At 44.8% G+C, this 27,784-nt stretch overlaps 1 protein-coding gene across 1 annotated transcript; it reads right to left on the reverse strand.

The window, feature by feature from the left end:
* Nucleotides 1-3,301: 3,301 nt before the first annotated feature.
* On the reverse strand, nucleotides 3,302-27,784 carry rapgef3 (Rap guanine nucleotide exchange factor (GEF) 3; the record flags this gene model as incomplete). The annotated part of the gene is given in 27 exon segments (XM_080535307.1): nucleotides 3,302-3,428; nucleotides 3,656-3,727; nucleotides 3,908-3,962; nucleotides 4,101-4,165; nucleotides 4,407-4,494; nucleotides 4,773-4,823; nucleotides 5,061-5,151; nucleotides 5,482-5,663; nucleotides 7,574-7,699; nucleotides 8,781-8,878; nucleotides 9,057-9,194; nucleotides 9,333-9,399; nucleotides 9,603-9,633; nucleotides 9,754-9,836; nucleotides 10,136-10,273; nucleotides 10,778-10,866; nucleotides 11,329-11,417; nucleotides 12,149-12,255; nucleotides 12,548-12,694; nucleotides 13,105-13,181; nucleotides 13,564-13,624; nucleotides 13,928-14,012; nucleotides 14,183-14,360; nucleotides 14,571-14,692; nucleotides 14,848-14,954; nucleotides 20,724-20,768; nucleotides 27,713-27,784. Coding segments are annotated over 27 exon segments (2,583 nt in total). The 3' UTR covers nucleotides 3,302-3,309.

The raw sequence follows: 27,784 nt of genomic DNA on the forward strand, positions 1-27,784 counted from the left end.
CCGTGGACTTTCAAAAAACAGCTTTTATGTGGATTGTTGTGAAAGAGAATTCAGTTTGTATTCTTTTTTAAACTGCTTTGTTGTTTTTGGTGCTATTAGACAGCGTGTTCAATTCACTGCTTCATACAGGCGAAGACCACGTGTTCCATGTAGTTCTGAGGGGCAGTGAATGTCTCTCCCTTCCTTTTTGTAGCATTAAAAGGAATCACATTTGATACTTTTCCCAACCAAAGACCTGGAAACAGGCTTTCTGTTAGAAACCAGGGCACCAGAGGACAATTTTCGGGGCTTCTATAGAGAGAAGACCCAAAATCGTTCAACATTGGGGATTTTGACATACCCCAAATCCCTACCAAAGATGTTTTCCTATCATCTTTTATCATTTGATATGCTGTGGTGCAGCCTTTATACTACACTAACATTTGGCAGGTATAACGTCCTCTGACACTATCACAATTGCCTCTGCCTCAGGTTGGTGGTTCAGTTGTTTTTGCACTCCAAGGAAATCTACTGATGATGTATAACAAGACCGCCAATAACAGGATACAGACTCATCCTTCCTTTTGAGTTTTGCCTTTGACTCCTACTGATCACTATGTTTTGATCCTGTGTGTTCATGTTCATTGTTACTCACGATAACATTGCCTCAACGTCATCTGGGACATGACTGGATCCAGCACGGGCCTGTGAAAACCCTCATTAACAGCTTGAAATGTTGTGGTGTTTGACCAGATAAACAGAGCCTGGTTCGATTGCTTGCGAACAAGGTTGGGCAATACTGTTGCTTGTGTTAGGTCAGCCCTTGTGCAAGATTAGAAGCATGGTATGGATCAGTACGGAGACTGAGCTGAAGCAAAGACATGTCATTGGTTAGTGTGTGAGGGAAGCCAAATGTCCACTCTCTACACGCATTCGTCCTTGAGTGTGATACTGTAAGATGCTCTGTGCGAGTGTCTTAGGTTTTAATAGGAGCTTTTCACGTGTACATGGAGAGTTAGGAGCACTGACCCACCATGAGGCAGTAGCTTCACCCAGGGACTGAACATTACAGTGATGCATATGTGGGGTTCATATATTTATGTAAATAGGTTTTACCTTGTGTATAAATATTGTGTGTGCGTGTGTGCGTTTGTGCGTGTGTGTGTCTGTATGCATGTGCCTGCGTGCGTGTGGGTCTGGGTGCATGCGTGTGTGTTTTAGTGTACGTTTTCTTTGTGTGAAAGAGAGAGAACTTTCCCATTGCGAAGTCCTCTTCCTCCCTTGGTTCAGCAGCAGGGGAAGCGTATACTTGTCCAGCAGCAATGCTGATTATAGCATCATCACAATCAGTGCTCAGGATAGGCTGACATGGCCTGACAGAGGTTAGGACAACTAGGAGAACCAGAGGAGCTATTCATTTAAAGCAATAGAGAGAGACTGCAATTCCGAATGCATGGACATACATGTAATGTGCAGTAAATAGTATCAGTATGTGCCTCTTGTAAAGGGATAGCAACTGGGCATTGGGAATTATAAAAGACTTGTTTGGAAGTGCAATATTTAGTATTCATTCTGGTCGCTATCAGTTTTAATTTGTGCCTTTTTTTGTTGGTTCAGGAGGAGTTGTCGTGCTACACCTAGTGTATCTCACATCTGGTGATGTGCGTTCAGGTCTGAAATATAGACAACCCCCTTGTGGTCTTATGGGGTATTACCAGTCAGAGTTTTTTTTCCCCACAGTAATCTATTCTAATGAAAGGTGTGAGTTTGTTCGAGTTTTTTTTTTTTTTCACTGCACACGTATTGACCACTTACATTCTGCTCCACTGCTTTAACCAGCCAATCTTTTAGTGTGATTATTGTACAGTTATTTCAGATATCACTGGCTGACAACAGACAGCAAAACAGGGACTCAAGTACGTCCTCCGTAGAAGCTCTGAGTTGAACTCAGTGTTACTTGTGTGATAATTTATGTGCGGTGCAGTTGTATCACCTGTCCACACACCGCCACCGTGTTACCAGTCTGTTATTACAGTTGTTTTGACTTTCTTTTTTTATGCCCCCTAGGTAATTCTGATGATTTAGACTGCAATTCACGATTTGGCTGTTCTCATGGGAGAGTTTTATCAAGACTCACAGTGCAAAGACTGCTATAAAGCCGTTCATGGAATTAATTTCAGATGTATAATGTTGTTTTTAGCAGTAATGTAAAAACTGGACATGTCAACCAATTATTTATATTGTAAGAGGATATTTTAAACGGAGTCCTCTAGGGGTTACTACAGGAGAAGACACTGGGTATACACATATTTTTCTAAATGTCTCGGCCCATTATCTTTCTCCTGAACTTTTTATTAAAGTTGTACATATATTTCTGACAAGGAGAGTATTTTTTAGATCCAATTGAAGAACTGGTTTGTTTTGAAACGTTTTCTCCCCATATTGGGGGGAATGTTGGCGGGGGAGGGGGGGTGTCTTTCAACGATTATTTGTACCCTATTTTACGGTTTGCATTTCAAATAAAATTTCCCATTTTTACAAATCATGACTATTTGCTTTTTATTGAAACAAACACTTTTGAAAATAATTTATTTAGAAAAAATATCTATGAAATATGTTATACACATGTCTGTATGCATTCTGGTGACATAACAGATTGATCTGATACTATATCAATAGTACATTTGAATTCTGACAAAAGTGGAATAAGAAAAGTCCAATACTAACTATAGACCAGAGCCATCAGCTATAGCGTAGATCTGTCTGTGATCCAATGGCACTCACTTGTAACACCATAGATTATCTTACAGAAAGTTAGCCAGGACACCCTTCTCACAGAAACTACAGTAACATGTAAAGCACTCAGAAGCACACCATGCAAGCAGAGTGTTGGCTATGCTACTTTCTGAGGTGGTTGCCCCAACCTAACGAAGAGTGTGCTATACATATAGTCATATAAATAACAGCTAATGCCAAAGATCTACATATTCCTCATGAGTCATGTGTTACAGCACAGTCCTATTGTTGGTATACGAGTGACAGCAGTCAGAGGACCAACTTCTTTGGTGAGACACTAGAGGGAGCTACTGTCCATGTTTCCAGCGACTTCTCTAGGTCAGAGCCCTGATGATTACCAACCCAAGGGGCTGCTTCATATGAATGACACTGGCTGAACAATCCAGAACTCTCCAGAATCCTCCGTTCTCAACACCAAACATGTAGAAGTCCATCTCAGTGCTTAGATTAGGAATCGATTAGGAGTATCGTCCTTCCTCTGATTCAGAGATTGACGATGATGCTCACTCAGTCTTTATACGCCAGTGCGGGTCCTTAACGCTCTGCTGTTCTTGACAGTTCTGTTAGCTTGCGTTGGTTGTCGATCACCTTCATGTTCTGGACGTACTGGTAGATGCTGCTCGGGCTCCGCAGAGGGAGGGAATGTTCGGAATCTTCCCCAGAGATAAGATGAGGATAGAGTGAGGTAGGGTGGGGCACAGAGAAGGGATGGATACATTCATTTACTGCTCTCAAAAAGTGTCATTTTCTGATCTGCAAACACTAGACCTAATCTTAGACTACAGTCACTAATGCATCTTCAATAGTGTTTTTCTAGGCCTAGGCTAAATCTGTTTCCAAGAAACTAGCCCCGAGTGTTAGAGAATATTGCATTGCTTACATGTGGAGATACGGATGGCAGGAGCCTCCAGGAACATTCGATCTGCGAGGCCTTTCTGTGGGGATGAAGGCACTGGAGGAGAGAGCACGTGGAGAGCCAACATCAACATTAACAGCATACTTCTTGGCTTACAGAATGTCTGCACCATCAACACCCTACACCATACAAGATTATGGATATTTGTCTTAAGTCAATAGTGAAGCAGTCCTATCCCCATCTGTAAACAGTACTATTATCTTAAAGCAGACTGACCGTAGGGCAGGCTTCTGCAGCCTCGCATGATCTTCACTGTCTTGGCAAACATGCGCTGCAACAACAAAAGGAAATCACTTGATTGAATAGACTAAAGAGATGACACATGTTGGGTAATGGTTGATTGACAATAACCTATAGTAAAAATCAAGCAGAGTAAATAATTGGCCTTATTCTCGTCGTCACCACTCACCATCTTCTCAAAATTGATCAGTTTTTCTGTGTAGTTCAGGTTTCCCTCGTGGATGAACGTCATGTCTAGGTGCAAGGACAAAGATACTGATTAAGTACAACGCTCTGGGGGGTATTCCATCAACGTCGCTACAGGAAAATCTAGGCTTATTTTAATATCTATTAAAAATGAGCCTGGATTTTCCCGCAGCGACTTTGATGGAATATCCTTCTGGTCGAAAGGAGTGCACTGTACTGAAAATAGGATGTTATTTGGGACACAGAGAGATAGACTTGTATTGAGTTTTCTGTGCGTCTGTCATTCTACCTTTGAGCAGGAGAGGCATGAAAGGGATGTAGGGAGGGTTGAGTTTGGCTACGGCCAGTCTGTAGGCTCTGTGGTTACGGGAGGGGTCCTGACACAAAGACAAACAATGGTCACATCAGCTCTACAACCATAACGAATAACAGTCAAGGACACAGTTTGCAGTGGGAAGAAAGTCTTTTGAAAGTTAATGTCTCTGCGAACAGAATTCACAGACAAAGGAAATGGAAATGGGAGTGGAGGGAAGTGGACGGGTAGTGAAGTGGTCTTGACAGTCTGAGATTTCAACCATCATTAGCAGCCACAAGGACCTATCGAGAACACTTACTGGAACACTTTCTTTTGCAATGCCCTGATTCACTGACTTACCATTAACCTCTCATAGGCACAATAGACCCTTTTGGTCTTGCTCGGAATTCTCTGTCGAATAAAACAACAGCAACAGTTACATTATATCTTTAGATAGTTTAAAACGTTAATATGTTACTATCAAATACTAGTAAGCAAAAACGAGAATCTTAATCGTATTCAAGAAAGAAAAGTGCTATGAAATATGGCATTGGCAAGGAGAGATGACCAAATATAAACGTAGAGCAAATGAGATTTCTGTCCCCTGGCACTGATCTCCTCTAGTTCAAAGCTCTCCGCAGCCCTCACCTCCCAGGTCTTGTAAAGCCTCTGAACTGCACTGTTGCTTAGGCCAAACATCACAGCAAAGAACGAGTTGAGATTCTTCTGCTCCTTCAGTCTGAAACAGGAAACACACTCACTGTCAGTTATGTGGAGACTAAACCTGTTCGTGACTGTAATATGATCCCTGGGGTAGGTGACTGTTTGAGGTGTAAAAGTGCAGCATCTTTTACCAAACATTCATAAACCAGTTTAACTGTCTTTGAAAATATGATTGCCGCTTGGCATCTTAAATATTGTAATTAAATTGTCAACTGTCAACTATGCTAAATCACTGACACAGTATAGCTAGTGTGCTCTAGACTAGAGGAAATACCGGATTTATACAATGTAATATAACATTTTAACTGTATGAGGTAAACTGTGGTATCATTTGAGAGACACTCACACGACAGCCATCTTGATGAACTTCTTGAGCAGCATGGCTCTCTTCGCGATGTCTCCACACAGACAGAGCTCTGTCACCACCCAGTACTGCACCTCATTGAAACGACGCACAAACCGCTCCAGGTTAGCAGTGGTGGCACCTGGGAATTTATGCCGACCGAATATGTAGTAGACCAATTCCACCTGAATGGACCGAATGCAGAGAGAGAGAGAGAGAGAGAGAGAGAGAGAGAGAGAGAGAGAGAGAGAGAGAGAGAGAGAGAGAGAGAGAGAGAGAGACAGTCAAAAACCTCTGAATATGTTACCGACCTGAGAAGCAAGAAGATTATTTACACACTGAGAAATACCCCAAAGGACCCCAACATATCAAGAACACCATCGAATATTCTTTGCCTTTTGAAACATTTTAATTGAACAGCAACACAGTTTTTTCTATCAACAATGATCCATGATTTTGCAATTTGTGTTTCTGTCATGTCAGAGGGATACGTGACTAGTGAGCATGCAGCCAGAACGTGCTTAGTCAGGTGATGGGATGATGTGATGGCGATGGCGATAGCGATGGCGAAGCTGCTGTTATCAGATGGAAGGAACCAGACAGGAGATGGCCTCGGAAACATGCCTGGACCATGACCGAAACCAACTTCCTTTGTTGACCTGAGTCGCCTGAAACAAGTTCTGACACACCTCTGACTGGCTCCCTGCTGTGTACAGTATAACCAAATGTTGGGCAGATCAGAAGGCCGTATTTGTGATGCAAGACTCTTATGGTGCTTTTCCATCAGCAGCCCGGGTTAGTGCAGTTCGGATCGGTTCGAGGTCAGGTCGGGTCACTTTGATCTGTTCTGGTTTTCCATTATACACAAACCGACCCGGACTAGTAGGAGGAGTAGACGATAGTAGGCGGAGTTACGCGTCACATGCAGCCTGGCAAAAAGCTTCCGGGTGTACACAGCAACAGCCGTGATTTTTTTGGAGAGAAAGAGAAAGAGAGAGAGGAAGCTATGTACACATAATAAAGTCATGTTTTTTGAACCCTTAAAACCACTGCCTTCACTTGTCTGCTTTATGAACTGTAGTATCATCATCGGGAAACGCCGACAAGACGCGAATCTACCGGCATTTGACTCATGAGTGAACGGCGAAAATGTCTGGACAGCACAGCAGCAGCGGCCGGGTGAACTCCCGGTTCATCGAGTTTACGGTTAAAAGCATAACTTCTCGGGGTGTCAGCGCGGTGGTTAAGGGCTCAAAATGACCGTAGACAGATGGTGAAGTTAGCAAAGGAGTATTGTGTTTGTACCACCTCCACAGCCGGTGTTATTCACGGACAAACACGGTGCATAATAGCGATTTTTGTGTTGTGCTTGTTGTAAATAAAAGTTATATGATTCATTGAAATGACATTAAACTAAGATAATACGATGGTCAGCATAATTTTCCGAATCTTTATTAATAAGCTATTACAGAAACTGTAGTGACATTTTCCTAGAGTGAATGTGGTATTTCAAGATGGCGGTTAGTGAAGAAATATATGGGATGGGACATGGGATGACGATTTCCATTGACCAATCAACGGTGTGCAGCGTCACACGTCACATGCAGCCTGGCAAAGAGACCCGGATATGAAATTGTAGACCCTGGGGTCGATGTGGAGCTAAAGAAGCGAGCTGACCTGGGACCGAACCGACCTGGGACGACTAATGGAAAAGGGGAACGAAGCAGGCTGACCCGGGTCAGCACCGGGTCAGCACCGTAGTGGAAAAGCCCCATTAGTCTTAACACTGAACACTAACCTGGCCCCTTATCTAGGACATCAGAACTGACGTCAACATTCACAAACCCATAGACCAGATTAACGATCTGACAAACCACTTGAAGTACCCATTTGTCACAGTATCTCCAACTCTCCAACTTGGGTCTAGTGCCCCGCGCGCGCACGCACGCACGCACGCACGCACGCACGCACGCACGCACGCACGCACGCACGCACGCACGCACGCACGCACGCACGCACGCACGCACGCACGCACACACACACACACACACACACACACACACACAGTTGGCACAAGCTCCAGACACGGCCTTACCTCGTGCATGGCCGTGAACAGTTCCCAGTCGTAGTTGGTGAGCTCGCTGGCGATGAACTTGGAGCACATCTGCTCCAGAGTGTCCATGGTGCTCTCCTCGGGCCCCTGCTGCTCCTTTAGGGGCGTCTGGGAGGCAGTCCCAAAGCACCACCGACAACATCATTACATCACATTACATTACATTACATTTTTGGCATTTAAAAGACGCCTTTATCCAAAGCGCCTTACAAGAAGTACATGTTGTCTAACTAAGTGAATCATCTATCCATCATCATAAGAGTCATTAAAAGCAAAAATGCAATGCTAGAAGAAGGAAGACTGCTTTTTGTTTGTTTTTTGTTTTTTGTTTCATGTTTCACAAGAACTGGCCCTGGGGGGGGTCGACTGTTCATGGTGGTTTTTCCTACAACTGGTCTGAATGAGCTGTGAAATCATAGCTATGGAACAACAACAAACAAGAGGACACCAAGGCACTCTTCCGTACAGTCATAACGCTGTATTTAATGCATCATTGCGTGCATGTTCATCAACACAACACTAACCTTAACCCCAGGGAGGCATTCCCAGAGATTTATGAAAGCTATGATGTCACCAGGGGAGGCTGGTGGAGGTAGAAACCGGAGGACAGGCTCATTGTAATGCATGGAATGTGGAATGTGGAATGGTATCGAACACCATTCCTTGTTTCATTCCATGCATTACGATGAGCCCGTCCACTGGTCCTCCGGTTTCTACCTCCACCAGCCTCCCCTGGATGGTACTATGGGATGTTTCTATCTGATACCATGTAGTGTAGTAAGTGCTTATGTGTGTGTTACCCACTTCAGATATCATCTGATATCACAAGGTGGTGCTAAGAGCTGATCCCTGGCTTAGTGAGAGCCCATCGATAATATCTAATCCTGTTCATATACTGTACATTTGGTGGCCTAGGGCACAGTGAGTTGGACTAGTGATCATGGTGATCATGGTGATCAAGGTCAAAAGTTCAAATCCCACCTGGGTACACCACCACTAGTGTGCCCTTGAGTAAGGCCTTTAGCCCTAAGTTACTCCAGGGAGACTGTCCCTGTAATCTCTAATTGTAAGTCTTTTTGGATAAAATGGGTAAAATGTAATGTAAATGAAACCCCAGAGAGAGAGGTTACTGTGGGGGTACAGTACAGTACAGTACAGTTCAGTACAGTTCAGTACAGTAGGCACTCACCAGTTGGTCCACCTGGCTAGCTGTGCAGAGGAACAGCCTCTCGTTGAGCCCCAGGGAGGTGTAGACCGCCGTGGCGTCCAGCTTCAGCTGGGCCCTGTCTGTGAAAACACGAAGCACAAGACCTCAATGTCACTCTCTCATTAAACCGTACCGTCAACACACATACAGCTGCAGTACATTATCGCCTAAATTGAATTTGAGGAATCATTTCAAAAGAGTGTGTCTTAGAACTGGTGTAGATATGGCTTGCAGATGAATGGGGAAAGGAGGCCCCACCTCCCATGGAGTTCATTTTGACGAGGGCATGGTCTCCTCCTGGGTTGACCATGGACAGCATCACATCTTTTACGGAGGTGTTCACAGGCAGCATCAGAGTAAGGGAGTTATGGTCTGGCCGGAAGATCTCATACAACACTGGAGGAGGGGGGAAAAAAGAAAGAAACAGAGAAGAGGTGCTTGGATATGAATAAGTACAGTAGCTTCCACGCCGCCTCACAACGAAGACAACACCAGTGACGAATGATGTCATTGGCTATCAATGTCACAACTAACCTTTGTCCTGCGACCTGATTGGCTGGCACTTCCCCACTGGCTCCTCACAACCGGAGAACCAATCAAATTGCTGGTCAAACACCAGAGAAAGTCAGTGAAGTGAGACATTCCTCGCATTGTTTTCTTCTCTATTTCTATTCTCTATTTATTCTTTATTTATTTCTCAGCAATTCTCAGTATTTGATGTCTAAACAGTTAGTGTTAGAAAAGATGGAAGTGTGGCTGTCTCAGGGCCTTTCTTAGTAAAGGATGGAATGTGGGGAACCTTACCTTAGGCAGTGAGTGGAAGCCATTCTCAAGCCTGTAAAGGTATAGAAACATTAATTTGGGCGATTTCCCTTCTGGGATAGGATAGTGAAGGAGTCTCTGTCTGAGTAGGGCCCGGAGTTTTTTAGGAGCAGGAAAAACATGTGTTACTCACACTCTGGTTCTCCTCCTGTCCCTGAGCTGCTCCCTCAACATGCTGGACAGACGGGAGTCTCCTGCCACCTCCTTCCTCAGCTTCTGTCACAGCACACACACACACACACACACACACACACACACACACACACACACACACACACACACACACACACACACACACACACAGGCTCACATTCAACACAACATGACATGTGTGATTCTCTAGAACCATCCCTAATGGAGCTACCACACACTTTAAGATAGAAAGTTTCCCACCCAGAACCATGTCACCCAAATCTTTAGAAAATAAAAGATGCAAAAATGAGAATAGATAAGTGCAACTTCATCCTACTCCCTACTGGAGTTCTATGTCTATGCTCCATACTGCCTCCCCTTACCTCCAGGAAGTCCGCTGCGGCGGGGTCGTCTTTGAGCAACAGGCCATACAGCGCCACCCACTGGCCGATCAGCTTCACTATCTTCTGTTTGGTGTTGAGGGTGTAGGCGGCCTTCTCCAACTCAGAGCCCTCCGAAGGCTCTGCTTGGTAGGTGCACTGAGGGTTAAGGAAACCATGCACCACTAAACCAATACGCCTATTCTGGAGCACTGGAGCCGGTGGCAACAAAAGATTAGCCTGTCTTTTCTGCTGGACGCTTCAAAGTCTGAATAGAATTATGTTTTTTGTTGGGGCGAATTAGTTAAGAAAGAATGATGATCAGAAACAAGCTATTTTGGGTGGGATTGTGAATGGATTTAAGCAATTAAAAAAAAATGTCGAGTCATTCAGCAGATACAGTTATCCAGAGCAACGTCCGATAAGTTAATACCAGCATTGCTTATACCACCACCACTATAATCAACATCACTATCTGCCATCACTATCATTATTATCATCATCATCATCATCATCATCACCACCACCATCATCATCATCATCATCATCATCACCACCACCACCACCACCACCACCACTATCATCACCACCACCACCACCATCATCATCACCACCACCACCACCATCATCATCACCACCATCACAGAGAGGATATTGGTGTTGCAGGGCAGGGCAGAGCTGGCTGGACGGCATAAAGACCCTGTGTGTCAGGAGGAAGTCGCTGACGCTGGGATCTGTGAGGACACAGAGGGACAACACAACAACACATAGTTCACTAACGAGCTCTAATGACCGCTCCATGTCCCCAGCTGTGGTGGCCCAAAAAAAATAACCCACAAGAACTATTTAAGTCTTCTGATGGCTTTTAGGGGATGAAAAATAAATCATTAGGAATGTGCTTTGCCCTGATTTCTTCCAGTTTTTTTCCACTTTTGCTGACTAGTGAAAACCAGAAACCAGAAACTATTCTAAAATGTTCTATGTTCTAGTTATGAATCATCCTGGTCCACTGCATAGAATGTCAAAGAAGAAACTCATCATTCAAATTACACAGTGTGTGTCACTGCAGTACATCAGTGCTACAGTGTAGCCACAGCTGCAGCACATAGGGAAGCAGTTCATAGCAGGGTTGATAGCAGAGTTGATAGCAGGGTTGATAGCAGGGTTGATAGCAGGGTTGATAGCAGGGTTCCCACCTATGGCGTCATTGCCATTAGTGTCCAGCTTCATTGTCTCAAGCAGGTGTTCCAGGATCTTCTCAGGTGTTCCTGACATGACGGTATACCTGTGTGTGTGTGTGTGTGTGTGTGTGTGTGTGAGAGAGAGAGAGAGAGAGAGAGAGAGAGAGAGAGAGAGAGAGAGAGAGAGTGGTGTGTGTGTGTGTGTGAGTGAGAGAGAGAGAGAGAGAGAGAGTGGTGTGTGTGTGTGTGTGTGTGTGTGAGAGAGAGAGAGAGAGAGTGGTGTGTGTGTGTGTGTGTGTGTGTGTGAGAGAGAGAGAGAGAGAGAGAGAGAGAGAAAGAGAGAGAGAGAGAGTGGTGTGTGTGTGTGTGTGTGTGTGTGTGTGTGTGCGTGCATGCATGCGTGTGTGTGTGAGGGAGAATAAAAGAGAAGGGAGGGAGAGGGAGAGGCGGAGTGTAGGAATATGTGTAGGTGTGTAATGGAGAGAGCAACAAAGAGGTACAAAGGTTTAGTTTAAAGAGCCAGTCACATTAATTCAACTCAGTTTGCTAAAACACTCGTAGGGAGATAACACAGTCGAGTGCCTTCAACCCAACAGGGTTGAAGTCCATTTCTGTGTTGAATCAACTACAGGTGGGACGATAACTGCCATAATTAATAACAATTAGTCAAACTTAATATCCTCGTTTTCAATGGGTGACTGTACGTTATCAATGTGTTACATTACAAATGCTGTACAGCTCTGTAGAGTGTGTTCATGAAGGTATTTATTATTGTAAACATGTTTCTTGAGTGATTGCTGTATTGTCTGGGACGTGTGTGTGGGGCGTGTCTTACTTGCTGCTGTTCCCAGCCCCTCCCTGATTGGCTGACTCAGAGCTCTTCTCCAGCACCAGGACGGCCTTGCCGTGTTCCTCCAGACGCACCGTGTTAGCCTCCACATCCTAGAACACACACACACACACACACACACACACACGCACACACACGTAAACGTACACACACATACGCACACACATGCACACACATACATGCATGCACACACACACACTCACACACACACACACACACACACACACAGACACACACACATTCAATATGTCAAATCGATCCATATTGACCTACCTACTTTTTCCTGACCATGTGACCTGACCTGAAGAGATTCTAGGCCTTATGTGTAGGCTGGGCTGGCCCTAGTACCATAGGTACACAGAACCGGGCTGTTATCAGACCCACCTTGAGGATGCGTATGAAGTCCTGTTTGTCCACTCTCAGGAAATGGCAGTTGTCCTCTCTCAGGATGATGGTAGCAGCGCGTGGAGCATCGTTCACCAGGGCCAGCTGCCCAAAGTCTTCTCCTTCATGCAGTGTTGTTACTAGACCCTGCACACACACACACACACACACACACACACACAGTATGCACACACACACACACACACGCACACGCACACGCACACACATACAGTACACACGCACACACATACAGTACACACGCACACACATACAGTACACACGCACACACACACACACGCACACACATACAGTACACACACACACACACACACACACACACACACATACAGTACGCACACACATACACGCACGCACGCATGCACACAGACACAGACACACACACACACACACACACACACACACACACACACAGACACATTCAGTGCGAGTGCCATGTACAGTACCATCTCTAACTCATGGACATATTAAGTGAAGCTTTCCATTGGTATAGAACTTCCACTTCTGTCCTCTCCTTCCACAGGGTTGAGTGGCCTTACCTTCCCATGCGTGATCACGTTGACAGAGCCCTTCCAGATGATGTACCAGGACGTGCCTTTATCCCCCTGGCTGAACACTGCAACACACACACACACACACACACACACACACACACACACACACACACACACACACACACCACACATCAGTATGGTGAGTTGACTCGACTCGAGTGTTTCATCCTACTCATTGACATTCATTCACATGGCTTCTCTCTGTCAATCTAATGGATGTATTGTCTCAGTAGAGTCGTTACTTTGACACATGGGGATGTTGAGATATCTGCCCACTGGTTCGATGAGTGTTTGCATAGGAGGCATAATTAGTTGAGTGTGAAGGACGGGTGGCATACAGACAGTATTATGGTGAGGGGGAGGATGATACTGTTGCGTAATAACAAGCCTCTGTAGTGATGTGGTGATGTGTGGATCAAAACACAGTGTGGCTGTCTCACTCACAGACTGTGCCTGCCTTGGAGTGGGACTCAAACACCAGCACCGATGCCAACTCCTTACGCACCTACAGTACAGGGAGAGAGCAGGGAAGGAAATGAGACTGGAGGAGATTCAAGTGCAGAAGTCTGGAGAGGTCAGGTGGAGTTTTCCATGAGCGAGTTTTGATTTATCCGACATTTATTTATCCAAGTTAGTCTCACTGAGATAAAATGGCAACGCTTTTTCCAATCTCTTTTGGGTCCATGGGAAACTCTGACCCTCTGAACCCCCCCCCCACTGATCAGAAGTAGTGTCATATAGTTTCTTCATTTTGTAGGATGTCCTGTACAGTATGTGTTTACTCAAGGGACAGGAAGTTGTCACTCACTGAGGTGGACAGATGGGCAGCAGCCTTGACGTGAAGCAGCTCTTCGTAGATGACCTCCAGGTCCTCAGCGCTCCGCTGGTTGGGGCTGGGAGGCGGGTGGGGGGGGCACACAGGAGGTCAAAGGTCATGACGATGACACAACCCCTTCAGGGTAAAGGCAAGTTGTGTGCCAGGCATGCTCTATGTATGCAATATAAATGGAAACGTAATTTGTCATGACATCTTTCTAATGTTGCGTATCCCGATGGAACTCACCATTTACGCAAAATCATGGTGAGGAGAGCATCCGGCCCCATCTGAAGTAACAACGACAGACACTCCTGAAGGTCATCCTCCAACTCCTTCTCATTGGCTGTGGGATTTACTCCACACTCCGCCTCCAGGAAGCGGTAGAATTGAGTGTCTTTGTCGTGGAAGTTTAACTCTTGCTTCACTGAATTGTGATGAAAGGGGACACGTTTTCTTACACTCAAAGGGAGTGGTTGATTCGCAAAAATGACTGACTGATGAATGGGAAAAGTTGAAATCAAGTACTATAATGAACCTAATATTGAACACAGACTGGTTTGACTGGTTTCATTGTGATTATTGAATTTAGATTAGATCCATCTGAAGCAGTCTGAAGCAATCAATTATTACTTACCATGAACAACGATTCCTTCGTCCACCAAGACCTGCCACATACCAACCGCCTGGCTTCTTGATTGGAGGCCCTCGTACAGCTTCATCAACCAATCAACAAGCTCCTTCCCTGAACAACATTGTCTACAAGGGAAAAGAAACATGTCCGTAGCAAGTGAAATATCAGGAATTTGGTATTTTCAGAAAGACAAAAGAAATGCTTTTCATTGATTGACATGTAATGCTCTAATTGGCAGTCAAGCTGCTCTGTGGAGCTCTGTGAGGTACCATGTGGATACCTGTAGGTCTTAAGGTGATGCTTTCTGTCTCTGATCAGGTCAGGGTTGCGCTCCATCAAGGCACTAAGCACCACCTTCGCTGCCTTCTGAATACGATCTGACAGAAACTGGAGAGAGAGAGAGAGAGAGAGAGAGAGAGAGAGATTAGATCAGACAACGATCCCCTTTCTCTTACTATCATAGCCAACGCAAGGAACGTGTCTTAAGTTTGTTTGCATGATGTGATAAAGAGTACAGAAGTAGCACCATAAATAGCGTGGATATCTAACGCAGATGGTCTTGTTTACCGATACAGAGAGTGCCCTTCTGTGTGGACAGACAGACAGGCAGATAGACACACAGACAGATAGACAGATAGATAGGCACACAGACAGACAGACAGACAGGCCTACAGACACACAGACAGACAGACACACAGACAGACAGATAGACAAACAGACAGATAGAGTCTGTCCCCCAACCACTCAGAGACTCACCCTCACTCCTCACTTTTAAATCCCACCTCAAAACCTACCTGTTCTCCCATGCCTACAGCCTCCCCTACCCCTAGCCATCTCCCCCATCCCGGCGCCCCCGCCCCCCCCCCCCCCCCTTGACACGCATACAACCTCCCCTACCCCTACCCATCTCCCCTAACCCTGCCACCCCCCTGATATGCATACAGCCTCCCCTACCCCTAACCACCTCCCCTGTCCCTACCACCCCCCCCCCCCTCCCCGTTCGCTGACTCTGTGTTCCATGTTACTTGTTGTTTTTGTGTTTTCCGTATCCCCTATATTGTCAGCGTCTTTGAGCCTCGGAAAAGCGCTATATAAATTCAATGAATTATTATTATTATTATAGACAGACAGACAGACAGACAGACAGAAATTACAATGAGAAGCAAGTGTCTTGTATTTGTCTTCTGAGAGAACTAGAGCACCATAGAGATTACGTGTGATGATGACACATACGTCACCGGTGTGTGTGTGTGTGTGTGTGTGGAATGAATTGCGGGGGTTGGAGATTCAGTGTTTGAGTGAGAGGCAGCTTGCTGGTGAGAATGTGTGTACTAACAGGTACTAATGCCAAACCCTCCCCACAGCTCACTCAACTCGCTTCCTGTGCTCTGCGCCACAGCCACTAACTGTCACTGGGCCAACAACAACTTTTTCCTTTTTCTGATATAGCTTTCACTCTGCTTCCACTCAGCGTCGTAGAGACACCCCTCTCCTCCCCCTCTCTGCCCGCTCTGTGGCCCAAACGGCAAAAAAATATGAACGTGAGTGTAATAATAGTCAAGCAACCAGTGATGCAGGCCAACGAGTTACATAACTAATCGTGTGGGTGTGTGTGTGTGTGTGTGTGTGTGTGTGTATGTGTGTGTGTGTGTGTGTGTGTGTGTATGTGTGTGTGTGTGTGTGTGTGTGTGTATGTGTGTGTGTGTGTGTATGTGTGTGTGTGTGTGTGAGTGTGTCTTCCCCTTTGTCTCCCTGTCCCTGGCACTTCATTATCAGGGACAGAGCGGGTTAACATTTGTGTGTGTATGTGTGTGTGCGTGTGTGTGTGTGTGTGTGTGTGTGTGTATGTGTGTGGTGTAGAGTTGGTTGATGTGTGAAGCAACAGCCCTTTAATTGTCCAAGACAAAATGTCCCTCTGGGGCATACATCTTAACTTAACCACGGAACATGCTGGGTTTGTGGCTATGCAGACACTTTGTCTGTTCAAAGGCAACATCTGTGACAGAACCACTACTACAGAACAATTACAGCCCTTGTTAATGAACGTCCTCTCCCTGTCTCTGTCTTTCTCCCTCTCTCCCTCCCTCCCTCCCTCCCTCCCTAATTTCTCTGGCTCCTAGTCTTGTGATTCCATGAGTGACTCACACTGTTGCTTGTTTGTTCTTGGGTTTCCTTCAGGGCAGTATTTGCCCAAGGTGGTGGTCTTGAGTTCACTTTCAACCCAACAAAGACCATTTCCTATCTCTCTGCTGGTGTTGTTATGGTGCTAGTAGTCCTCTCCTTTACTCTCCTCTCCCCTCCTTTCTCCTCTCCTCTCCCCTCCTCTCCCCTCTTCTCCCCTCCTTGGCCCCCCTCTCTTCCCCTTTCCTCTCCTCCCCTCCTCTCCTTTACCTCTCCTCTCCCCTCCCCTCTCCCTTCTCCCCCCCGGCCCCCAGCCTGCTGTGCCAAGCACTCACAATGAAGAGATTGGCTCCTGACCCGTGACTGATCAGGTGACCCCTCTCTCGGCGATGACAACAGAACCTGACAGAACCTGGGGTTCTCATACTCACCCGAGTATTAATGACCTCAACAAGTGAGGTTCAAACTAACTGGGCTTTCACAATGGATCAAATAAAACAGAACCGAGCACCTGGTTACCCGTTCAGAGAGGGCCGTGAAGGAGGATGCATAGACACACACCTACTGTGTGAGACGTTAACTGGAGGGGTCCCCCCCCCCTACACACCCCACCTCCCCTCCATCCGACCTCCGGTTCCCCACTGCCTGTTCCCAGACCTTCCGTCTACAGAGTGGATGTGAGTCTGTCCCCTGGCGTCTGGTGTGGCCCTCTCTCCCAGGGGGGATGGGGCAGAATGGCTCTACTGACGAAAGGTCACTAGTATTCCCATGGGCCACCCCCCGCCCTTGCCTGCCAGCCTTCCTGCCCCCCCCGTGGGACCCCTCCACCACTTTCTCAGGCAAGTCACCTCTCAACCTGAGATATGAATCTTCAACATGCATAAATAGTACACCATAACAGGCATATCTCACGTGGCTCCAGTTAACCCTAGTATCCAATACACACAGAATAATAATACTTTTTAACATTGATTGCTCTTATAGCTGTGTAAACATAAATGAGTAGTAAACATGTAATACTGTATTTACAACAGTCTACTCACATGTAACACAAGTATATTCTGTAATATCAAGAGCGCAACACTGACAGTGGATGACTACAAATCAGTCTACCATCAGTCTGTCTATTGAGAGCAAGTAGTCCGTCTAGGAACCTAATGTAAACTAGGTCATTGTTCCAACTGCGTCAGCTTACATACAGAGTCAACATCTTTCCCACAGGAGTGCTAGGCTAGCCAATGACATACTCACTGACGTCTGCAGTTTGGATAAGCATTACATTTATGACTCGTTTTCTGACAGAGATCAATCTACCCTTGGATGGCAAAGTGAAGGGTTTGTATGTTTTGGGAGAGGTTTGCTTGTTTTTTGCTTGTTGAGTTTGTGGTTATGACCTGTCCCCGAGCTTTAGAAAGTTGTCGGTTTCTTAGCGAAAGTAAGTGTCAGACGCGGTGTGTGGTTTTAATGTACTTTTGCCTCCCGTGAGTCAGAAATACAATACAGTTCTCAACTACAGTTATATGGAGGCTGATGTTTCCTCTGTGGCTGAGTCTTTCTCCCCCCCCCCCCCCCCCCCCTCTCTCTCTTTCCCCCCCTCTTTCTCTCTCTCACTCTCTCTCTCTCTCTTTCCCCCCCCCTTTCTCTCTCTCACTCTCTCTCTCTCTTTCCCCCCTCTCTCTCTTTCTCTCTCTCTCTCGCTCTCTGTGTAGGTGTGACCTTGGTGGGCTGTGCGTTCACTTTGAAACACGACGGTACGTAGATGGAGGGATGGAGCGTTCCAAAGGTGGGCAGAGGAACAGTGGGTCTCACACACTTCACCGTCTCTGGGCGCGTAAGACCGTACCACGTCAGACGTTCTGAGGGGGTGGTTTGGTTTCCAGCCTCCACCTGCCGTAATGACCTTGCTAAAGCACAGCACTGAAAAACGTTTGCCAAGACAAGGTCATCGAGTGTATGTTCACTTTTGTTTTTAAAAGGGGGTGCTGTTTGAAACCCATTGTAGTGTATGGTGTCATCATGACAGTCTTTACATGGAATCTGACCTCATTCTGTATAGGCTGATTGATGGTCATAAGTCCACTGCAAGAACAGTGAGAACTTAGATTAAGTAGTCACCTCCGGCGATGTCTTTCTTTTGCCAACTGTTTTCTGTGTTGTACAAGTTGTACAAAAGCTACATGAACTACCCCCACCACCACCACCACCACCATAATCAGATAACTGATTCTATTTCTATTTATCTAGACGCACCGAAACAATCAATTATAGTCTAAAAGTAACAGCATGACATTTAGAAATACTTCCTAACCTAGAAATAAGAGCGGGTATCTTGTATATCTGGTTGTGAAACCAAATCCATGTATGTAGTTAACAGCTAACAGGCCTTCCTGTGTGGACCCATCCACGACGTCACATATGGATGTTCTACATCTGTGTGGTTAAGTTTAAAACCCACATTGGAGGGCTAAACACTATGTATCCTTCAACTGCTTTATGGTTATCATATGTTCATCAACAGGCTTACCACAGACATTTCATACCATGCAAATGTAAGTACTGGTTCTACTAACTAGTGTATTCAAAGATAATCAATAGAACACTGCTAGGATGTATCTTAGTCAATAGCAATTATCTGAGCTTCAGTGGTCATGACGACTTGCTAAGCAACCACACAAAGTGCCATGATTTAACAAAAGAAGCACGGCTCAAATAGTCAGAATCCCTGTAGTCCCTCTACAGTTCACCCGGTGGCTACTCTCTGCACATCTCTCTACCTCTCTAAAATACACACAGCACACCAAAACACTTTTTAAAGTTAAGAACATTACATAGGCTGACTGGGAATGTATTACTTAAAGACAGTCCCGAGAAGTTTCTAGGCCTCCTCCTCTGCAATTCTGTTTTTAAAAATCGGTTATTTCCTTTAAGCAGCACTGCAAAGGATATGTTTCTTGTTACTCATGTTGACTGATTCCATCACACACACCAATTGTGTGTGTGTGTGTGTGTGTGTGTGTGTGACTGTGTGTGTGTATGTGGGTGTGTGTTCGTGTGTGTGTGTGTGTGTGTGTGTGTATGTTTGTGTGTGTGTGTGTATGTGTGTGTGTGTGTGTGTGTGTGTGTGTGTGCATGGGTGTGTATGTATGTGTGTGTGTGTGTGTGTGTGTGTGTGTTTGTGTGTGTGTGTGCATTTGCAGTGGGGGGCTGTGTCTAATAAACCCTGCCTGGAGTCAGATCTCACTTTCCACGTCCCCTTATCAGGGCAAGGGTTTCACCTCAGAAGGGCTTGTGGAAGGAGCAGAGATAAAGTCCTGAGTGAGTGAGTGAGAGGGTTGGGTTGGGTTGGGTCAGGCAATGCAGGGGGGCTGGACGGGGCAGTTAGGTGGCTGTGGATCTTGGAGTGGCCTTTAGACTCCTTGTGACTGCTTGGCTAGCTGGGAATGTGTTTTCAGACTCGCTCAAGCAGTGATGGAGGACATTAGGAACACAAAAAAACGTCAAGGTCAGCATTTCCAAAGGATGCAAGCACTGCAACTCTGGATGTCAACAAGAGGCTGGCACGTACAGCTGGCCAGGATAAGAAACAAGAAACAGCCTCCAGGCAAGGCCCTGTCTCCAAATGTCAATTTGTCCAATAGGGTGTGTATGAGTTGGAGAATGATATGGAGACAAACGTGCTACTTACATCTTTTGAAGTTTTATCATATGGAGTAATGTCCACCACATGATGTAGAGAAAGCCACATGACTCAGTGAAGAATGGGCTGCATCATACATGTATGATGTTAGAGATAGTTAATGCTTAACCCTATGGCTTTAAGAGGTCCAACAAGGTCCAAACGTTTGACCTCCATTCAACACAAGCTATTAGCCTACTGCATTGTCTATCTATTTTTTTTAAAGTGCCCTTGTTAATCGTCTTCTCTGGACAATAAGGTTAATTTTAGGCCAAAGAACATTGGGTCGTGATAACTCTCCAGCTGTGGGGAGGTGATCTATCTCTGTGTGGGTCACCTTGTGTTCCCTGCATACACACCTGCTTCATGGTGTCCTGTCTATCAAGAGCTTCTGGCAGTGGTGTCTAGGAGAGAGAGAGAGAGAGAGAGAGAGAGAGAGAGAGAGAGAGAGAGAGAGAGAGAGAGAGAGAGAGAGAGAGAGAGAGAGAGAGAGAGAGAGAGAGAGAGAGAGACTGTTAAATCATACATGTCACTATTTATTTTATAACAGCGGTGAACATCGAGTTCAATATAGAATATTATGACCTTGCTGACAGATAAGTCCCATATATAAGGCATTCCAACGAAACAGGCTTGACTGGTTGTTCACAGCAACCACAATGGAGGACTTACTGTATGTGCTGTCAGAAAGATACATACAAAAACAGTTACATATACATAAATGGTTTGTTTTATTTAGATGAAGTATTCCATGCATGTGTTGATTTATGTTAACAATCCATTGTGTGTGTGTGTGTGTGTGTGTGTGTGTGTGTGTGCACCTTTATGTAGGTGTCAGTCTGTTTAATGTGTTTTACGTGGGAGGAAACTGCCTCAGTGTACAAACACATCACTAGTACATAAAAGCACATGCCTGTTGCCATCCCAGTAAAGAGTTAAGGGTTGTACTGAGCTCCCGACTTTGCTTTTTCAGGGAAACTGTGTTATCTTGCTGCCAAGTTCAAGTACCGCTGCAAGGTTGAAACATTTCCACAAGTGCACGAGGGATAACAATACAATATAACAATCTAATATCTCTCTTAGGTTCTCTCCCCTCAGTCCACCATAGTAGTCCCATCCATACCCTAAACCTGTTCACATATCGAAGAAAATCCTCCTTTCACATGATGTCATGACTGTCCTGTAGCCTAATACACACTTCCTCTTTGGCCTTTTTTTTTTTTTTTACAACTTAATGGTCTGCTGTCAGCCACCCTGCCTCTTGTTCCCATGCCAGCTGCTACACGATAGCCCCTGTCTCTCCTCAGCTGGGGTGTCAAAGGAGAACCGATTATTTACCGGGGCATGTTTGAGGCCAACCTCTGTACAGGTCTTGTTAACTCGTGATGGCTTTACCTGAAGGCTACTTTGAGTATAAAAGCCAGCTGATGTAATATATGCCATTTAGCTGAGACTTTAATCCAAAGCGACTTACATTGTAGTGAGTACCGTACCGGTACATACATTTTTCAGTATATATGGTCCCAGCAGGAATCAAACCCACAACCTAAGTGTTGTTAGCGCTGTCACTGTGTCACAGTGGGGGATTGCAAGCTCAAGCGACGAGGAAAATATATTTATGGCATGAGAGATTGGCGTATTGGCGTGTTGTTTGTGTGGGTGCTCTGTTGATGCCGCTTTGCCAAGTTTGAGTATAAAACGCAGCTCAAGAAAAGGGTTTGAACAAATTCTACTGTACCTCAGACCCATTGTTGTATAATGCTGCTTTAGTGGAGAACTGGAGGAGTGGGTTTCGCCCAATTTATTTGAATATGTGACCTAACCAGGAAAGCTCCTGGCCCTACTTATAACCAGGTAAACAACTGATTCACCCATATTTGTCATAATTATTTGTGAGTTGTTATTTTCCTCTATATTATGGTTTATTAGCATAGGCCAGTGATCTCTCCTCCCTTCCCCTCTGTTGACAGAGTAAACTTACTGTGCTGGGTCTGTCTACAGTCAAACTTGTCACATGCTCACAACCAGTGACACATTGCCCACCACTGTTAACTTACAGTAACTTACTCCTATAAAAAAAAAGCCTCCATAATCTTATCTCATGCTACAGTAGGTCTCTCAGGCAGGTAGAGTCAGTCCACCTCTTTGCTAATGCAGCATTATACTTATAATTTAAGTGACATTGTTAAGTGACATTGTTTTGTCTTCACTGGTGGTGGCAAAGCACTTGATTGCTGAGGACTTGAGGAATCACAGTTTAAGGCTAGTGCTATTTTTCAACGTCCACATGAGCATACCATTCAGAATGAACCAACATATTGGTCAAGCATCCTAAGTACAGTGTAGTATGCTACTGTTGTGTGGATATTGAATCATAGCCTAGGTCTGGGCGTGCAATGGGGCCTGCCCCCCCCCCCCCCATTATCCAGAGTACCTCTAGGCCTGTATCAGTCAGTCATCATTGGGACCTCTATGAATGTAAGGCATTTAGTCCTGCTTTATCTCCAGGAGTCAACACCCCAGCATCGGCATGCAAGAACAAGGACAATGGGGTACCATCTACCCCTAAGGCGCCGCACATGGCAGCTATGGTTTTACAGTTTGTTGTGTTCTGTCTGCACTGCTGTCTGTCCTGTGTTGTTTTGTTTGCATTGCATTTAGAAATGCTCTTACTGTAACGCCAAATCAAATTCCTATATGTGTATGCTTAATGTGTATGCATGTGTATGCTTAATGTGTATGCATCTCTCTCATCTCATCTCTCTCATCGTCATAGCATCTCCTAGCGACCACTGCACATATGACCCTCCCTGCCTCGCTACCGTCGGTGGTATCTGACCGTACGTGTCGTCAACAGGAATTGGAACGTACATTAAGCCTGAGCTTGAAGCCAGTTTTACTGGCTCTATTGTTGTCGTGACATACCTTGGAATTCCAGACACATTCAGACACCAGGACATGAAGCCATACTGGTGATGCTCCAGGAATCAAATCATTTGAGTTTAAGACTACAACATATTTCAGATCTCATTATCAATCCAATAGGTATCTTCCTTATTTGCAAACAAAACATAATATCAACCATGTACAGCATGTTTTTACTTTTAGCAGATCTAATACCTTTGTTGAGAGCATTTTTTTTCCCACAGCAAAGATTAAGTATGCAATGTTGTCTGAGTACTGCGATCCATTTTGCCATGATTGGGGTTTTTAGTTGAACCCCCAGGCAGACACAGCAGCGTCCTGCGACTATAAGAATATTAAGCACATTGACTAGATGAAGACATGGCCACAGGACATCCTCGTGTGTCATTAATCAGCCTTAGAGGATACGGCCCAGGCCACATGAGGACAAACACAAACTCACTTGATTAGACAATATCAAGAAGATTTTTCTTTTTAAATGTTCTTTTGCATATTGATGATGCCGCTGATAATACTTGTCTTTTATGACCGCAATAATTGTGTTATCACACCCTGAGGAAGGCTAGTAAGCCGAATCATTGTTGAGCTGAATGTCACAGCAATGAAAGAATGTTGTGTGACTTTCATTTTCATTAAGTTTGGAACAATATTATTCTGTACAGTAATTTGTGCTTTGAGTTCCCTTGCCCTGACAGTTTATCACACAGTTGTGTCTTGTGGACATCATTGTGGGTGGCAAATGATATATTCATGTTCATCAGAAGGCAATATGTTGTGGTTGTGACCATTCAAGTGCTTGTAATGGGCTGTGCAACAACGCCACAACAATGTTCATACAGTACTAATCCAATCATTAGTTATTCATTGTATGTACTATTGTACTATTCATTTTTCAAAGGAAATTATATCACAGATTCTGTTATTTATAACTCATGTTATCAGTGCCCTGACCTATTGGATAACACAGTACCGTACTTATCAGACAAGTACATTTAGATCCTCCTTGAAGAACACTATTCTGCCTCTTCCTGTGACATCGGAACAAATATGCACATTCGACACACTTTAAACTGGGGCGGGGGGGGGGGTCAGGACAATAAACAATGCACTATTAATAACTAGAGTTTAATACAAACTTTGGCTGGGCCTTTGCTACCTTCCTCTGCCCCCACACCCACGCCTAGACAATAGAGCATCCTCGTCCTCCTCTCAGACTAAAGCAGATGCTCACACAACTCTCTGGCTTTTGTTTCGGGGACACCTACTGTGTCATCATGGTTAGCTGCTCTCCTCTCCGCTGCTTGCACCAACACACTGTCTGTCTCTAGTGCCCCCTCATCTCTCTCACTCTCTCTCTCTCCACCTCTGCATTGCACACTCCACCCACATATCTCACAGAGCAATACACTACACTATCACAATGAGCTTGAGATACAATCACACCAGCTTTTACGCTGAGGAGCTGTTGCAGCGTTTGGTATTGTGTCTACTCTCCCCATCTCTTGTAGTGGATGGAGTAAGAGAGATCGGTGCTGTTGGAGGGAGACTGAGAGGAGACTGTCTGTGCCTTGTATATTTCAATCAGACTGTCAACCTCTCAAAGTTGAGAGACGAAATGAGAAAGAGAATTCCCTGTGATTGCATTGCATCACTGACTATCGTGTCAAACGCATACTCAAACACAACACAGGTTTTCACAGGAAAGTGTTAACTGCAAAGGGTGGGGATATGGTGTGTGTGTGTGTGTGTGTGTGTGTGTGTGTGTGTGTGTGTGTGTGTGTGTGTGTGTTGTGTGTGTATATATATATATATATATATATATATATATATATATATATATATATATATCTGTATATATATATATATATATATACTTAAAATGTTACTTTCAGGAAAATAAACTGTTCTCATAATTAGTCAAGTTATGCACTAATCAATTAACTCAATCATCATCATCATCATCATCATCATCAGAAGAAGAAGATTTCAAAAGCATGCACAAGACAAACAAATGAAACATGTGAAACATGATGATGATAATGATGGTGATGATGATCGTTATGGTGATATGGGTATAATAGCCTACTAATCATTATGTTATTATTACTAATGTATTAGTATGTCTAAGCTGCGTATTGGGGCTACCACTGCAGTAATTCTAGGCAAATTAAACATACCCAGCTGATGCCTCGAATAGTTGTTTTGTCCATAGAACAACAACTGTCCGGGAACACTCGGTAATGGTAACTCCGGAATAGATGCATGTTTTCTTGCAGGTCAGACAGAAGAACTTTCCCGAATAGAAGATCTGCGGTCGTAACGCATGACGAACACGGCACTTCCAAGCATGTCTACCCGTTAGAGACACCGGATCATTAAAACAACATCGCATACCCAACATGCCCGCACATTACATGGCAAGTTGGATCTACATGCTTTTCTTCGGGAAACCACCTCACGTTCTCTGTATCAAATCTAACTGTTGGTGTGTCTGCCTGCTCAGCTCCTTGATCAACACTCCTGCCACCTCGGACGACGTTGCCGCTACCTCTGAGGAGACGCCAGCCCACTCTCACCTCTCAGCACAGGCGCACCGTTCCAAACTTGCGCACTTGACTTGAGCGCACTTACTCTCAAATCATTCCAAATCATTTCAGAGTCATTAAAAGCGGCGGTCTCTTCAGAGAATCAGATTCAAATGGCCTGTTCACTGCTGCAATTCATTTCATTTCACCAGTATGTATTTTCATTGTTTACAACTTCAGTAGTGATAATGGAACATTAACTCTGAGACGTAACCCGATGTGGTTCATCTTGATTTATATTGTTTTGTTACATGTCACCAATATGTTTATTTTTTTTCGATCTACTATATCCTGACTCTGGAACACACAATCTAAATGTTGAGCTCCAGCTACCAGTACTCAGTGTTTCACCAGTGTCTGATTAATGAGATGGAGTCAAGGATAAGTTCATATTAAAGAAGGAGGCATAATGTTCCAGACCAGTACTGGTACATTATGGTCCTGTCCAGCATGTAGCACGTCAGTTACTGTACTGCAGAAAAACATATACATACACCTCTCTCTCTCTCTCTCTCTCTCTCTCTCTCTCTCTCTCTCTCTCTCTCTCTCTCTCTCTCTCTCTCTCTCTCTCTCTGTGTGTGTGTGTGTGTGTGTGTGTGTGTGTGTGTGCGTGCGTGCGTGTGTGTCGCCGGTTCATGGACACTTATCAGGGTGTTCAGCTGTCTGGCTAGCTCTGCAGAATAGACACATGGACACACACAGATAAACTGCTGTAGAGGCTGACAACAGTCAAGGCATGAGTTGGCTAAGGGACAGACACCTAGACGCTTCAATTTGTCCCCCTGGTAAATCCAACATAGAACAAATTGCTATGACCTTTGATATCATTGCATCATATTGGTCTTTGACAAACCCAGAGCCAGTGTTGGGAAAGCTACTCTGAAATACTGAAATGTATTTAACTAAATAACCAATTTGGGAAGAGGTTGGAGGTTGGGAAGAGGTTGGACTGTAGGGTAATACAGATTGTCAAACTCGGCTACTATGAACAAGTAGTTCACTTCATCCAAACTACTACATCCAACATATGACAGTCAGTGAAAGATGACCCCTCCATGTGATAGAAAGTGTGCGAGTGAAACACTCTGACATCACTGAGAGAGAAACAACTGGTGAGGTGGAGCAAAGTGGGGAGACCGGAGGCAGTAAGGGAAGAAATGGTAGGAAAATAATCAAGAAATAATGTTGCAATAATACATTACATATGTTTTGTTTGTTTTCTTTTGGAAAATGTAGCGAGTAGGGACAGTAGCTTACTACACTGCTGCATGGCAAAAAAGTAACTAACTACTGGAAACACTTAATTAAACTAGTGGAACGGGCTGTAGAACTAGTGGAACGAGCTGGGGAAACTCTGCACCAGTACAGTACTCCCCAACACTGCCCAGAGCACACCACACCAATACCTACAATAGCAGTACTTAGGCCTATTCGTTTTTGTTGTTGAATATGCATTTTATAATTCTGTAAAACGCGCCTGTGTATCAAAGTTCCATATCTCTCTGGCCACATAAGCCAATGCCTCAGTTACTGTAAACTGACTTAGTTTAGATATAATGCCATAGAGAATTTGCAGTTCTTACAACTTTCCTTAATTCAGGCGTAAACATTCCGGGCTGCTTTCATGTGGAATTCTCTTTGGTCTGAGCATTATGTTTGTAGGGTAGTTGAGAATGGATGTGTGTGTGTGTGTGTGTGTGTGTGTGTGTGTGTGTGTGTATGTGTGTGTGTGTGTGTGTTAGTGAACTATTGTTTTTGTTATTGGTGTGTTATGTTATAAAGAGGGAGTAGTCTGGTTGTCTCTGTGACTTGATTTATAAACAGATACTGTGACTTACTTCCCCAATGTCTGCCATTATCCGTCTGGTCGGGAACAGGATAGATTTGCTGAAGGCATCCATGGAGAACAT

Source organism: Nansenia antarctica, assembly GCF_963989245.1.
Source record: "Nansenia antarctica genome assembly, chromosome: 6".
NCBI lineage: Eukaryota > Metazoa > Chordata > Actinopteri > Argentiniformes > Microstomatidae > Nansenia > Nansenia antarctica.